The 16,235-nt window shown below is 39.9% G+C and overlaps 1 protein-coding gene across 1 annotated transcript in view; it reads right to left on the reverse strand.

The window, feature by feature from the left end:
• JMY (junction mediating and regulatory protein, p53 cofactor) overlaps positions 1-15,915 on the reverse strand; it is a 66,577-nt gene extending 50,662 nt beyond the window's left edge. Inside the window, exon 1 of the mRNA XM_027882538.1 lies at positions 14,812-15,915. Coding sequence (XP_027738339.1) covers positions 14,812-15,651 — 840 coding nt within the window. The 5' untranslated portion in view covers positions 15,652-15,915. The remainder of the gene's footprint in view (positions 1-14,811) is intronic.
• Positions 15,916-16,235: the final 320 nt, after the last annotated feature.

Below are 16,235 nucleotides of genomic sequence, written 5' to 3' on the forward strand. Positions count from 1 at the left end.
AGCCAGGTGGAGGTCAGCCTTTTCTCCCAAGTAACAAGCGATAGGGCAAGAGGAAATGATCTCAAGTTGAGTCAAATTAAGACTGGATAATTTTTTCATAGAAAAGGTTGTCAAGCATTGGAAGAGGCTGCCCAGGGAAATGGTTGAGTCACCACCCTCGAGGGTATTTAGAAGATGTTCAGATGTTCACTTAGGGATATGGTGTAGTCGTGGGCTTGACAGTGCTACACTAATGGTTGGACTTGGTGATCTTAAAGGTCTTCTCCGACCTAAATGTTTCTATATACATAGTTTAAATGAATATAGAATACTCTCTAATTTTTTGGAACTGATGTGATTAACAACCACCTAGTCTTCATCAGCACAGCACAGTATGAACAGAAGTCAATAGCTACTTCTAGACAGAGCCTTGTAAGGCTGATGAAGAGTCCAGGCTGCTTTATTGCCACCAATCTGAAAGGAGCACTGACATGGGAAGTAGATGGTGCAAAACTAGCCACATACAGCAACTCCCATTATAACACAATCTGATGGAAGCTTTCCTGTTATGGATCAAAGTCAGTTGGAGCATATTTTTAGCTGGCTGACATCCAGACAGTATTCAGACTACTAGATAACAGTATTGCTAGGACTAGCACAGAATCCACTGAATTAATAAGCTCTTAAGGCAAACCAGGCCCTCCACAGACTCACAAGTAGTTTTCACACAGGCAGTACCTAAATGAATACCTAGCCAAACGTCTAGACCAATCCGGTAAGTTAAAACCATGCAGTTTTCAAGATGTTAGCAAAATACATGAACAATTTTTGTGGCATATTCTATGCCCCAGTGAACGCTAGTTCTCAGCATATTCATTGTTACTGCTCATTTACTTCAACAGTCTCAGTATGAATCTTTGACTTTCACAATTTTTTAATTATATTAAAGCAGTGGGTGGAGGAGAGCAGACTAACATCCTGTACAGGCCTGACAAGTGCTATACCCATTGAATACTGCATTTATTTTAAGAATCATGTTTCACAGATGTTACATTGTTCACAACTAAATGAATCCATATATTTTAGACAACCATTATGCAGATACACTCTAACCAGCAGGAAACCCTTTTTCTTCTTTTAATTTAACAGCATGTATATTTGAACCATATAACAAAGGTTATTTCTTATTTCACTATTTTTTAAAAAAACATTTTGTTCATAAAGCTTTAAAAGCATTATAGCAGACAATGTAATTATGGGCAGGTTTACCTCAGTTGGGAGCATAATCCAAACCCTGATTTAATCAATGAAGAATCAAGTCTTAAATTTCCTTTGCTATTACTTTCAAAACTCTCACTGTTACTCCTATTTTATTTTGTGCGTTTTATAAAAAAATTGCAATATGACATATATCCACTTTTAGATAAAACCAGTAATAAAGATCTTCCTAAGCTTCTTTGCACTTTCGGAATAATAATAACTACAGAATACCCTATTTTCCTATGAATTTAGATTCTTGGAAGCCTGACAGTATTACTTACCATTTCCAGGGAGAATTCTAAAGATTTTTAACTGAAGCAGCATATTCAGGGTCACAGGTGAAAAAACCTACAGATAGCTGTTGTCAGAGAGAAGTACAGTACTGCAGACTGAATAGTTTTTAGATACTTCACCCTTTGCCCAGAACAGCAGTCCAAATAGTAAAATACCAAACCCTTTTGCTCATACACTTGCAATAGTCCATAATGAGCTTCAGATGAGTTACAAAGAAGTAAAGCTAGTGAGCACATAAAATCTGCATGCAGAATTTTAGCAACTGAACTTAGACTGCAATTTTTTTGCATCAGAACGTGCTTAGAGCTGCTTCTCTTTTTAAGCTATCTTTAAACAAACAAAGGAAATTATTGTTAAAAGCAAACACACTCCCACATGTCCTGGCAATGAGCAGGAGTCTTAACAACATGAAATCTTTACTATAGGTAAACTGTTTTTCTCTCTCCTACACACATGGTCTTGTACTTCAGTGTCACAAATTACAGTTAGGTTCTGGATGTCCTTTCCAGGACATCTAGCTTTCTGTTTGCATGACTGCATTGCATCAACAATCCTTACCTTTGCACTATAAGAAGATCACTTGGATTACTGTAGCAGTGACAGACCAAAACCTGACTCTCCAGCACACATATGAAGTGTATTTTACTGCTGGGGCAGAAATCATCTAAGAGAATACAAAATATGGATACAAAACAGGGAGCAGGGCAATGGTATAAATAAATTACTTAATACTGACTAGCTTGAGAAGTACTGGAACCAGCACTACAACCGTCTAACCTCTTAAGATTAAAAAAAAAATATAAACAAGGTAATTCCATATTAACTTATTTGGAAACAGCACAACAATCGACCACCAATTAAGTGGACAAAAAGCCCAATTTTTTTCAAAGAGACTTCTGAAACAGGGAATTGAAAGTGTACACTGATGCACCACCAAGTTACTGTCTGGATTTGGGGGGAGTTTTCTAAACGGCTGTAAAAGGAAAACTGAGCTAATTCAACTAATCAAACCAAATGCACACATCAACACACATAACAATTTCAAAGTCTGCAGTAAGAAATAAACAGCAAACACACATGCACACAAAACAAAACCCAACAAAGATACTGGAAAGTAAAACACAATGTGTTTAAAACACAAGAAATAAGAAAGAACAATTCCATAAAATGCATCTTCTAAGCCTCTCAAGACCTGCTAATATGAAGTGAGCCCCATTTTTCCTCTTTAAACCCTATTTAAAATAGTCCTTTACCTTTGTGCAGAGAGCCTGCGTACCTCAGTACATCTGTGCAGAGATGTATTGGGTGTAGGTGGCAAGATTTTTGTAGTAGGGGAACTACAGAGTTGGCACCTGTGGGAAGACGCCAGAAGCTTCCCCCATGTCCGACATAACCAGTGCCAGCAAGCTCCAAGATGGACCCACCACTGACCAAGGTAAAGTCCATCAGCACCTCTGGGATAACTTTTAAGGCAAGGGAAAGATTGCTGGCACAAAAATAACTACACTAGGGGAGCGAGAACAAGTGAGAGAAACAACTCTGCCCACACCAAGGTCAGTGAAGCAGCAGCAGGAGGTTCCCTCAAGCACCAGCATAGAGATTCTCCTGCAGCCTGTGGAAGACCCCACACTAGAGCAGGTGAATGAGCCCTGAAGCAAACTGTCATCCCGTGGAGAGGCCATGATGGAGCAGCTCCTGGCAACCTGTGGCTCCACTGACAGAAGAGCCCATGCTGGAGCTGTTCTCTGGCAGGACCTATGCCCCCACGGGAGACAGATGATGGTGCAGTCTTTTCCCAAAGACTGCACCCTGAGAGATGGACTCATACTACAGAAGTTCATGAAGGTCTGTCTCCTCTGGGTGGGTTCCCATTCTTGGAGCAGGGGAAGAGCATGAAGAGGAAGGAGTGGTAAAGATACATGATGAACTGACCACAACCTTTATTTCCTGTTCCCCTGTGCCACCTGGGGAGAGGAGGCAGAATAACCAGTAAGGAAGTTGAGCTCAGCAAGAAGGGAGAGGTGGTGTGAAGGTGCTTTATGATTTGGTTTTATTTTGCATTATCCTACTCTGATTTGCTTGGCAATAAATTAATTTCATTTTCCTACACTGAGTCTGTTTTGCCTGTGACAGTAATCTGTGAGTCATCTCTCCCTGTCCTTATCTCAATCCATGAGGCCCCATCATTTTCTTGCTGAGGAGGGGACTTGGAGCAGCTTTGGTGGGCACCTGGTGTCCAATTCACTACAAGGGAACACACCTTAAGGCTACAAACAACACTCTGCAGAGTGCCTGGTCTCTTTTCCCTCATATCGGTTATCCTCTCATATACTGGACAGTCACAATTTACACTGCCTGCCAAAACACACTTCATTTCAACACGCTACCTATAATTCCATAGAAAAGGACAAGAACTGAACCAAGAAAAACTAAAGTAGTATTTTAATGCAGCCAAGTGAGCCAAAACATTACTTCCATGTATGCATCATTACTGAACAATGCAACTTCTCTCCTCCTACACAACATTCTAAAGAAAAATCTCTGCAGAACTGTATGTATATATATAACTTGTTGGAATATCACAAGGTTCAGGCATAAAGCTGCCAACTCTGACAACAATGTATGGCACACTAGATCTCTTCCTAATGCTTCAGGGGAAGAGGTCAACAATTAAAAACTAGGCATCTCCTTTCCTGTAAACAAGATAAATGTGTACCACCATGTGTTTCTGTTTAAGATGGTACTTGTCTGCACATCCTACCTTACTGTGTGATGTGCCTGTGCCACTCCTGAGGTAGACTATCATGTCAAATGAGTGCCTACAAAAACTAGGTATTTTCTCGAATTTAGTACGTTACTTAGAGCAGTACAGCTACAGATAATCTACAGAAATCACAGTAAACAAGGGTTAATTGCATAGGAGTGTTAGGGTTTGGGTTTTTTCCCTGTTAGTAACACATAAATTGGTATTTACATTGTAATGTGATTTGATGAATAAAGTAGAACTGCTTACTGTATTTCAGAGTTATTATAGCACTCTGGGACTCCTTTCCTCTGGAAAACAGCAAAATAACTAAAAGATAAAGTCACTAATGAATCACTGATCAGTTGGAATATGGTAACTCTGAACAGAAAGACTTCTAGGCAACACCTCACCCTGAAGGCTTGGCAAAGACTTTATTTTACACATGTTCTAATGAGTTCTAAGTAATTTTTTTTCTGCAGGTCAGAAGACTGAGAACATACATTACGTAAGTTTCATGCTGTGCCATAAAATACATTAACTTTTGGTCCACAGATCCTCTTCTCTGCTTCTGAACTATGCTGTTAGGAAAATACACTCAAGAGCATCAAAACTGACAACTGTCTAAGCAAAAAGACGAAAATAGAACAAGGACACTTAGCAAGTATTAAAGTGCTAGTCTTAAAATCCTTCATGTAAGATCTGCGATGTTGGGGCACAGCCTCAGCCAAATACTCCCCTCCATTAAAAAGCAAATGTTCTTTTATGAAAATAAAGAAGAACATTTGATGGAAAGAAAAAAAATACAAGCGGTACAGTCAGTTTCACCCTCAAGTCAGTTCATGGGAATTGGATCAACAGCACAGAATTACTACTCTCAGCAGTTTTACAATGCATTTGGCACAACAGCAGATCATTCTCAAATATCTGTTAAGTCTTCCATTAGACTTCTAAAAATCTAATTCAGAGTATATAAGGAATTACGATAATACCAGATTCTAAACACTGGTATGGGTGAAGTTACTTTTTAAAGCTGAGCTAATGGCTTGCTCTTATCAAAAGAAGATTCCACTTCCAATGCCCTCTTCTCTCTCTTCTTCCAACTTTCCTCAGTTCTGTGTTCCTTCTACTCTTACGTGCCTTCTTCCTCCACCTCACTGGCTTTGGTGAAGACACTTCAACAAACTAACTCAGCATCTGGTAGAAAGTTGTTTTTGTAGTTTCTATTGAATTAATTTACTGAGATTTATTGAGCTGCAGCAAGCACACCGCAACGACAGAGAAGCAAAACAGAAACACAAAGCTGTAAGGGGAGAGGGAGAACAGAAAACAACAGTAGCAAGCTCATGATCCAGTTCTTCAACTCTCAACAACCACCTTTAAACCCAGGTGACAGCTGACAGGTAACTCAAATGGCCCTCTGTGTGTCCTTTCAATGCTGTTATAGATCAACACTGTTTCAACCTCTACCAGACCTCATGCAACAGTGAAATCATGGAAAGGCAAGTCTAAGAAGAAAACAGCATTTTGCATCACTAAATGCAATTTTAAAGTTTCCAAGCTCAAATTACGTGTTTTTTTTTTTTTTTAAATGTAAAGTTGAAGACAACATCCAAACAAAAGCCCACTAGAAAGAATGTATTTACGCTCCACTATCAATAACAAAAGGGTAAATAAGATACCAAGAAAATCCTTAGATCTCGTATCATGCACGTTTCTTTTCCTCCTACCTTAACACCAAATACAATGTAAATTACAAGCTATTAAATCACTTTCATAACAGAATAGTATTTAAGGTAAAAGCAATTTCTATTAGCACCAAGAAAGCAGACTTGTATTCTGATGTGCTGTTTGGGTTGGTTTCTTATGGAGAAATAAATGGATAGAGGGGAAAGGATAGAGTTTAAATGTTATGGAAAAATAAAATCCATGCACAACAAAGCAGCATAACACAGTTGAAATAATACATACCATTTACCTACTAATTCAACTCTTCCAGAACAGCTCCAATATGTCCAGTAGTGTTGGATTCTTTAACCTCCTCCCACATATTATTTTTTTGCTGAATTATACTACTCTGAAGTGACAAAATGGTACAACTTAAAATTCTGACATCTGATGATTATGAACATGTATCACATTACTGAAAGCTGAAAAATTTGTGCACTGCAGCACAGTGTTACTTGTAAAAAAATTAGAATACTTCCAGAAACTTCTAGAACTAATCTACAGATTCCCTCCCTCAAAAGTTTCAAAACCTAAATAAAATAATTTCTTTTTCTTCTTCTTTTTTTTTTTTTAATTTCCTTACAACAGATATAAAACACAGTGTGTTACGTGTGTTACTTAAAGTTTGTTGGTTTGGTTTGGTTTTTTTTAAATAAGAAAGTCCTAATCAAAGCTAGTTTAAGCATGGGGTTCAACTAGAAAACATGAGGTTCCTTCTATCATAATAATCTATGACTCTAAGTTACTGAAAATCTTCTACAATACTCTCTCCCTGAAGTAGGTCAAAACAAGTCATGATGCAATACTGTTACATGAAAAGTTGTGCTACTATTAATTTTAGATGACCCACATAAATTATCTGCAAGTTATCACAAATGCCAATTGATTATTTAAACAACATTTTTCAACGGGAAAAAACTAAACCCATCCAGTTTCCTCACACTATCATAGCATTTTTTCCAAAAGGTCACAACACTAGCCTACAAATGCATTTTGAAAAGTACTGTAACAGTAAATAATGCAACTTTTTGCTTATTTTATGCATTAAGAAAGCAAAGGTACTCAATTTCCTTTAACACAACAAAAAAGTTTACTGGATGACTGCAAGTTGACTGTTGGATGACTCCAGAAGTAAATCCCTACCAAAAGTCTGCTAAGTGTTCAAATTTGTCTGAATGAGTAATGCTTGTCTATCCCTTATGTAACAAAAAAACCCCTCAAAACTATACATTTGATACTACTAAATAAATACCACAAACAGAAAAGAATAGATAGAAAGGAAACCCCAAGATACCAGCAAAAGGTTTTTAACTGAAAGCAGTATCTGCCAAAATTTTTGCTACTGGTAAGTGGAGTCATGCAGATACATCACCAGTGTTTTATTTACACCTACTCTCAACAGCTTCAGACAATAATTTTCAAAGCCTAGCTTGCCAGGGAAGCTGTCTTCACATCAAAACACCTTCATGGCTACAACCAGAAGAGCTAATTCAAAAGTAAAGTCCAAACTGCACCCATGAGCATTCAGTAAGAGGTTACTAATAATAATGGACACAATTAACAGGCAAGAGCTAGTAAACAAGGAGACATTTGCAGAGACATTTTCAAGTTATCATCTGTTACGCTGTGTTAAAATTCTTCATGAGGTTTTCAAATAAAGTAATAATAATCCAAATTCCTCAGAAAAAGGAAATTGGGCTAGGTTCAACGGCAAACTAATTAAAACAAAAACGTTTCCCTTATTAGTTGATACAGCTTATGACTGGAAGATACAATGAGATCATCTAATTTCCTGCCCAACAAATTCAGACTGTTCTCTTTATTTTTATAATCCTGTCTCAGGTTAGGAAAGTGCTTAAAAATAAAGGCTAACCCATATTCTAGCAAATATCACTATTACGTTTCTGATGAGAGCATACTATTTCCTGTAAAGTCACAACAGTTCTTTCAACATTGTTCTTAAAACATTCTTGTGTGTTTGCTATTAAAACAGCACTGCTCTTAAAGAAAGTATTTTCAATAAACCATCCAAGATCTTAGTTTTGAACGGATAAGGTGATGTTTGTACTATGTAAGAGTAATTAAATCAACTGTTCTAATATCCATTGGCTTCATTTCCCTTCCTCAAAAAACTCTTCATCTAGTCATCTAGATCAGTGTACACTACAGTTAAACCTACAGCTGCTGACAGCCTCATGTGTCCCTTCCCTAGAAGGGCTATCAGACCAAATACCAGTAGCAAGACAAACCTTCTGGATACTGAATTCTGAACACAGTAAATTGTTTACAACAGCAGAGTATATTATTTACAAGCTTTTACTACACAGCACATTAACAATAACTTGTGACATTTTAAAAATAGTTATTTTAACTCAGGGTTATTTTTGTGCTTTCTGGAAAAGAGAGAAGAAACGATGTAGCTGTTTTATTATTAGCAACTCCTAAGTACTCCAGTTGCCACCAAAAGTGCAAAATAGGTTCTAAATGCAGGTTCCTCCAAAGAGTTCAATGCACGTTCATTTTCTTCACTTGCTTTTGTATGATATTGAAAAAAAGAAATACAATGTGGCATCATAGAATAACACAGAGTATCACCAAATGTTTATAACTTCTTTGGAGAATTCTTCTTTGGAGAAAATAAAGGAGAAAGAAGACTGTGCCAACTTAGAAGATACTCTGAACCACAAAAGCACTAGGTTCAACATTCTGCAATCCCCCCCTTATTCTACTGCTTATTTAGCACATTCTTGGGCAACAGCTCAGATATATATACATATTAACTAACTCAGTGATGTTGTGTATCTTTGGAGTATCACTCTTCTTCTTCCCTCTCCTTCTATCCTTTCTTCCTTCTCTCTACCATATTCCTGATGGCTACGTTTTCATCTCTTGCAAAGATAAACTCTGGCAGACATATCTTTAGCTGGACTGAGTTCTCTCCATTAACAGCAATGTCCTGGTGGACTGCAATGCTATGTTTCTACTAATATTTAAATTTAATATTAAAAGCACATCCTCAAAAAGGAAAAATTGCAGTAATTTCTGAAAATCTTTGCTTCTCAATGCCTTCTTCAGCTCTGCAGTAGCAGCATTTACATTTGCAAGAAACATAATCCTCACTGTCTATAAACAGTGTCCTGTCATGCTACGGAAAGAAATGTAAAATGATTAAATTATTAGAAACAATCTCTTTTCAAATTCTAAACCTGCTTGGGTAATACTATCTCAGCCAGAAAAGGAGAATAAGGTGTTACCAGACTAAGAAAACAGTTTTAAAAGGCATTTACCTTGAAGGAAGGACATTAAATTGAAGGGAAAGAAAACAATGTTGGAAAAAATGAGAAAAAATATGCAAGAAAAAGATAAACATGAAGAAAGGACAAGGCAACATCATCTCTAAAAGCTAGAGAAATTAAGTGAGCTGTGAACCTTAAGGAGCACAATGGCTTACAGAGTGTTTATTACACTGATTTTTCACAACTCTTCAAAATATTCTGTCATATGAAAATGATTTAACTGCATATCAACAACTTTAAACAAAAAACAGAGGAAAGCCTACATCTATGGAAACAAGCAGAATATCATAGAAAGTACAAAACATGAATGGTTCTCCAATCCCAGTTTAGGCAGCTAAACAGGGCATATACTGCATTTCTTCTTTTTTTTTTTTTTTTTCCCAAGTATTTGGGCTGGCAAGCTGCTGTCTTCAGTCTCAAAAATTAAGTCCGGGCTTACTAGCTAACTAATATTCTACAGAATGTTCTCTTAATTTTCATATAAGACTTAAATTCTGCCAAGAAAAAACCTTTTCTCAGGTTTTCAAGCAGATGTCCTTTTCTTTGCGTACACATAATTTGTCCACATTTTGAAGAAACGTACATTATTTTAAGCATTCTGATGTTTTCAGAGACAGCTGCAGTAGTCATTTTCAGCTAGCTCTAGTATTGGCTCAGTACTAGCCAGAGTAGTAATATCATGTAGGTGTCTCATAGAAGCTTGGAGGCTACTTGCCTGTTCTACAGAGCATGTCCTACAGCTGCTGACGTATTTTATTTTGGTTAGTACTAACTTACAATACTAGTTCAGTTTAACAGCCTAATTACAAAGGATTTAGAAGCAAAACAGTTTTACTGGAAACAAGACTTAACACTACAAATAATGAGTACGTAAAAAGAAGGATTCGAACAAAAATAGCTTGAATTTCCTGAATGCTCAGCATTAGTCTTAACTCTGCTCTCCTCATGTCAATAGGGACAAAAATGCACACTGTATCTTATTTTAATCCCCTGTGCTCCCACAGTAAAATTCAAACCAGTGTTCCATTTTCCCCTGAGACATCTTATGTATCTCCTAAATCTAGCACTGTAACTCATATACCATATTCAGTAATCTTTGCTTCTTGCATAAAAAGATGTTACACTGGTTTGATGGAAACATTACTGCTAATATTTTTTCTGTGTTACTGGAACTGAATACTTCTTTGTAACGTTTCATATTTACTCTTGAATTATTTTTGAGTCTGATGTAGAAGCTCTCTTTAAGTCTCATTGTGACTAGCAGTAGAACATTGAACAGCCATCAGGCACCCTTACTTTGGGAAAAGTTCCATTTTTGGTACAGTGCCCCACTACCTACCATATACACATTTATTTTAGAAGTGAATATATACAACCGAAAGCAATAAAATTCTCATCAGAGATGATCTTGAATATTATTGTTCACTAAAATGTTTTAACAGCTTCAACAAAACAACACTGGATACTATTTAGCTTTTTTTAATGTAAACAGAAATAAGTGACAATATTGAAGAAATGTACATCGGAAAGTAACAAATGTGAAATTCCATAACCAATTCTTTACCACTTTCTGTGATTTGACAAACATATTTCATTCATTCAAATCAAAAACAAAAACTTGTCTACAGAAGCTGCAGAAGTAATTTAAAAATACCCTGTATCTGATTTAAGAAGAAATTAAAGTGATCATACACTTCCATCAAAAAAAACCCTATATTTTTTATTTTCTTCTCATGCAAATTGTTACTGGGGGAAAAAAAAAAAAAAAAAAAGGCAAAAAAAGCAAAAAAGCGCTTATTTTTCCTTAGCCTTCCAGGTTCTTCCAATCAAAAAAAAATTAAGCCAACCAACACAAGACAAAAGTTTTCAGGGTTATTCTCATGCTTAGTAAATATAACACTACACAGGTGATGGAGATTAAAAATAGCAGTAGGTCCTCACTCTCAGGGCAGTCTTGATTCAACCACAGAAGATGCCTTCAAAATTTCTTCAGAATTTAATCACGCACTTTGAAGTGTTTGAAATTTTCTATTACAGCAATTCAAAAGAACACAGACAGAGATACAAAATGGTCTTTGTCTGCCTGCAAACACTGGAATTCATATATTTTTTAAAGCAAAAAGAAAACCAAAGCAAGTCTCTGACTAGTTTTATACCTGGCACTCAATATCCCGTAGACTATCATACACCAAATTTCAGTCTGCCAGGGCAATTAAGAGCTTTAAGGAACTGGAATGTTCCCAGGTACCATTAATTCAAAGATGCTGCATTACACATGTAATATACAGATAGGCTTCCCAAATCCTCAACTTGCTATGCAAGAGCAGACAATGAAGTACATCTGTGGCATGACTAACCCACCAAACCCTCCTAATCACAGTCAATACTAACACCATTTTTTATTCAGAAAAACCCTGACTACATTCAACCTTTTGAGAACGCAGCATAGACAAAGAGACACACCATCATCTTTGGTATTACTAAAGTCACAAAAATTTACAAACATATACATACGGCCTAGAAAAACTCCTCTATATAAAGGAGGAACATAGGAAACTGGGGAGAGCAAGAGCACAGAGGCGAATGTTTTCTGCCTTCTAGACACAAAGTTTAAGATTTTGGAAATACCGTTCAAGAAGCAGGAATCACAAAAAAGGATTCAGTGACATACTCTCTACTGAAATAACATCTTTTTAGCTGAGCATCTGACAAATTTTTTTGAATGCGTATAAACCTAATGAACAGGTTTTTACTTTAACATAAATCCCTAAACTATTCCAAAATTAATAGTTTTATGTGAAGAAAAAAAAAAAAAAAAGACGCACTATTTCAAAACTGCAAATCAGGCAGAAGAAATAAATTCCAGATCACACAGTTCCTCTACAACTATTTTACTTACTCATCTTGGATCTGTTTCTACTTGCAACATTCTTCAGGCTTATTAAGTTTAAAATTCAGGCTGAGATCAAAATTACTATTACAAAGAGCAACAATTATTATCTGCTGTGAAAATAAACTGGCTTGAGCATAACTTATGAAAAGCAACAAATGGCCAAGCAGGGGATGCTCAAACAAGGAACATGAGGCTTTGTTGCTCACTTTGTTTCTCCATCCCAAAGAATGAAATCAACAGAAACTGCAAGCATTTCTCAAGTAATATTCTGCACAGAAAAATTTGTCCTGGGAAATAAAAGACATGTATGGCATACCTATAAACCACAGAGGCCTATTTTAAGATGCTAAGTTAAGGTCTTGGGATTTCGAAACTTGCCTTTTGCACAATTTTACACTAATGAAGACCCTCCACATCCCCTGTGCTCCTAGATACCATTCCAATTACTAATGCTGCTCAATCACTTCCTCTTTTTCCCCAAAGTTCTTGTAAGAGACAAAGTTGTTTAAAATTGCATAGATCCAACATTCCTGCAATCAACTAAAAGACATATTTCAAGCACAGATTGGAAAAGCAAATTAAAGAGTGAGATAAAGTATAAATTCAGTAGGTTTGCTTTAAAGTAAAAAAAAAACCTTTACTTCAGAAATATCAAGCAGTACCCATCATCCACTGCTTCATTTGTTTAGAATTGCAATGACAAAGAATATCAGTATTTGCTTAGAAGAAAGACATTTCCTGTAGACCAAGCAAACCCTCAACAGGTAAGGAAAAGAGAAACCTGAGAGCCGAAAGGGAAAGAGTGGGTCATTCCATTGGTTTCTTTTCTTAAACATGAACTACCTTTAATTAAAGAAGGATCAACTTACACAACTGACAGTGACAGAAGTACAGATGTACTGCCTTTAGGTACACTACTGGACTGGTTACTATGGGAAAGAACTGTAGTCAAATGCATACATAGGCTCTGCCATTTTGTCTGCACCAAGTTCAGAACACTAACGGAGAATAAGATGTTGCAGTTTATAGATCTTGATGGATAAAGCTTGCACTGTGTATTGATAACCAATTTATTTTTTGCCAATAGTACTGCTTCTAACAAAATAGAAACTAAGATTCTCCAAGAAACAAGTGGTTCTGGCTCAGTAATTCCTAATCAGCATTTCCTCAAAAACACCACATGCCTTGAGTTAGGTACCCAGTTCCCAAATTTCCATTATTTAACACGAATTTCTCTTGTCCTCCACAGCTTCTTGTAAAAACTGCTGAGCTAAAGGCTAAGCCTAGTCTAAGCACACAGTCCCAACTATTCATGCTGTCAAACAAAACAGTGGAAGACAATATGCTTTCGTATTCTCTGGACTAAAACTACTGCTGAAAATTCCCAGACTAATAACCAGTTGTACACCAAATATCAAGAATTAATTCAGCCCTTTAAATAGACACGAAAAGGAAAAGAAAAATCAAAATTACATACCTTATCTCAACAGTTTAGAAATAAACTTTTACCTAACAATGCTACAACTTGGATGTTCTTACCATGGCTACATCATTGATAAACAAATTTTCTCATACTCTTAACTCCAGTCACCATGGAAAAACTCAGCCTGAATTCTACAAAGACTAAAAATTATGCCATGAGCACAGGCAGCAAGGAGATACGCTTGCACTGCGTCGCAGAAAAAGCAATCGCCACCACATATTTTTGAACACAGTGTTGGTAGGATATACGCTGATAGCTGAAGCAGTCAAACTTGACCTATATCCACACAATAGAACTGAGGTGGTGTTTGCAAAAATAAAGAATTCCCTAACCTGATCCGTACTCACAGTCACATCTAGACAGATCCTGTTACATTCTGGACCAAAGCCACTGAAACAAAAAAACCAAGCGTAACATTCTCCTTTTATAATGGGGAATTTTATAATGCTCACATACCTCAGTCCACAAAGACCGAGAAAGCGGAAAAATTCCCACACACTTATGCTAGAAGTTAGTTTGCAGTAAGTCCTCAACTACTTTGTCTAAACAGTACATGGCGTGTCCTGAAATATCCAAGTCTCGACAGACACTACCAACACAGTAAATAACCGCTAGGGTCAGGCAGTTGTTTTTTTTAAAATCCCCACTCTAGGAACTTATCTGCTGAACAAAAGTTGTACTTAGTCCAAATTCACTGGAAAACGTCACCTTACTATATAAACACCAGATTCGGCACCCAGAGCCTACAGGAATCTAGAATTTCTTGGCCTCATGTGCCTAAATTATACTGTCAAAATCAACACCACATGTTGCTGCTCCTATTTAACAGAAAAATTCAGACTCCAACACATCCTCGTCCAAGGCAATACAAGAACAAAAATATGGGATCTTGCCAAATCCATCACATATTTGTTCACAAACATCTACTTTTGCACAAAATAAAGTACTGAGCCACAGTCCAATGAGTAAGGAAATCTGCACCTTTTTAAATCCTGGCCCTAGAGACCTTGGAAAGGTTAAGCCTCATTTTCTCACTAAGGAACGGAACAAGAACAAGGAAGAGAACGATTAAAAAAAGATGTCACAAATTAAACTAAAGATGACACCAAAGTGGAGATATCTGGACCAGCCTCACCTCCTGGATTCGCCTGCGGGCCCGCTGCAGCACCTCCTCGTATCCCTTCTGTCGCAGCTCACTCAGGCTCTCATAATACTCTTCGGGGTCGTCAGTTTCGGTGAAGAGCACCTGCGAAAGGATCTTCCAGCCACACGTATCCAGGCTGTGGACCAAGTAAACTTGCAGCTTGTAGCAGAGAGCGTCCATCTCCTGTTCAGATAGTTCTGGGGCTCCGAACAGCACCGTCCACATGCCCGAGGGCTCTTCGGGGAAGGCAGGCAGGTAGGGCTCCAGCTCCGAGTTAACCGAGCACAGCTGCTGGTGTACGGCCCGCAAGTCCTGGAAGGAGAAGAGGCCGGCCCAGCTGCACTCCTCCCCCACGGGTTCGCCGTCGGGGGCGCTCGGCTCGCCCGCCCGCGGAGGCGAGCCCGGCAGCGACAGGGCGGCAGCCGCGTCCTCCTTGCCCAGTTCCAACACCTCGATCTCCTCGGCGGCACCTGCCGCCTCCGGGCCGCGCTGCGGCCTCCGCGCCGGGCTGCACTTGGCGCGCAACGGGCTCCGGGGCAGCGCCTCGGCCCGGGGGTGGGCGCAGCCCCGGGGCGGCCCCGCGTCCCTGCGCGTCGCGGGGCCGCCGGCCTTGGGAGCGGCCGCGGCCTCGGGGCCGCCGCGGCGCAGCTCGCGGGAGCCGCTGCGCTGGCGCTGCGCCGTGCGGTTGTGGCAGGTGATGGCGAACTTGCCCTCGATCTCGTTCCAGGCCACGATGAAGGCGAACTTGTGCTTCTCCCGCTCCTGGAAGGCGTGCGGCCTGACGGCCACCCAGTCGGCCTCCAGCGTCTCCTCTAGGGCGAAGGCGGACATGGCGCCGCGCGGCTCCGCACACGGGCACACACCTCCCGCCCTCCGCGCTACCGTCCCGTCAGCCGACCCACAGCCCCGCGCCGCCTCACCGCCCACTGCCAGCCATCTTAGCGGCTGGAGGGCGGGGGGGGTTGAGCTGGTTCCCACCGGAGCGGCGGGGGAAGGGCGGAGCAGCCTCGGCTCCTGCCACTGCCCGCGGCCCCGCCGGTCCCCGCGCGCACAATGCCCGACGCCCCCGCGCAGGTACCGCGCGCGCGTCACGTGGGGCGGGATCTGTTTACAAGCGGCGGCGGCGCTGCGGCAACTCCGCGCTGGCCCCGCCCCCTGCGCGACCGAGCTTCGGCCCCGCCCCCTCCAACTCCTGCCCCCATTGGCGGAGGGGGGCGGGCGGAGCCCCGCGCGTGGCCCCGCCCCTCCACCGCCGAGCCGCCACGCTCGCGCTCCCGCGGTGGGCGGGGCAAGGCGACGCCCCGCCTCTTCCCGGAGGACGCAAAGGCATCTGTGAGGGCGTCGCGCAGCGCGCGCTGGGAGGCGCCTGTGAAGGCAGAGGGGCGAGGGGAAGTTTTGTTGGTGTTGTACTTCTT

Source organism: Empidonax traillii, unplaced genomic scaffold, assembly GCF_003031625.1.
Source record: "Empidonax traillii isolate 1590-97213 ecotype Southwest subspecies unplaced genomic scaffold, ASM303162v1 scaffold8:size5222938, whole genome shotgun sequence".
NCBI lineage: Eukaryota > Metazoa > Chordata > Aves > Passeriformes > Tyrannidae > Empidonax > Empidonax traillii.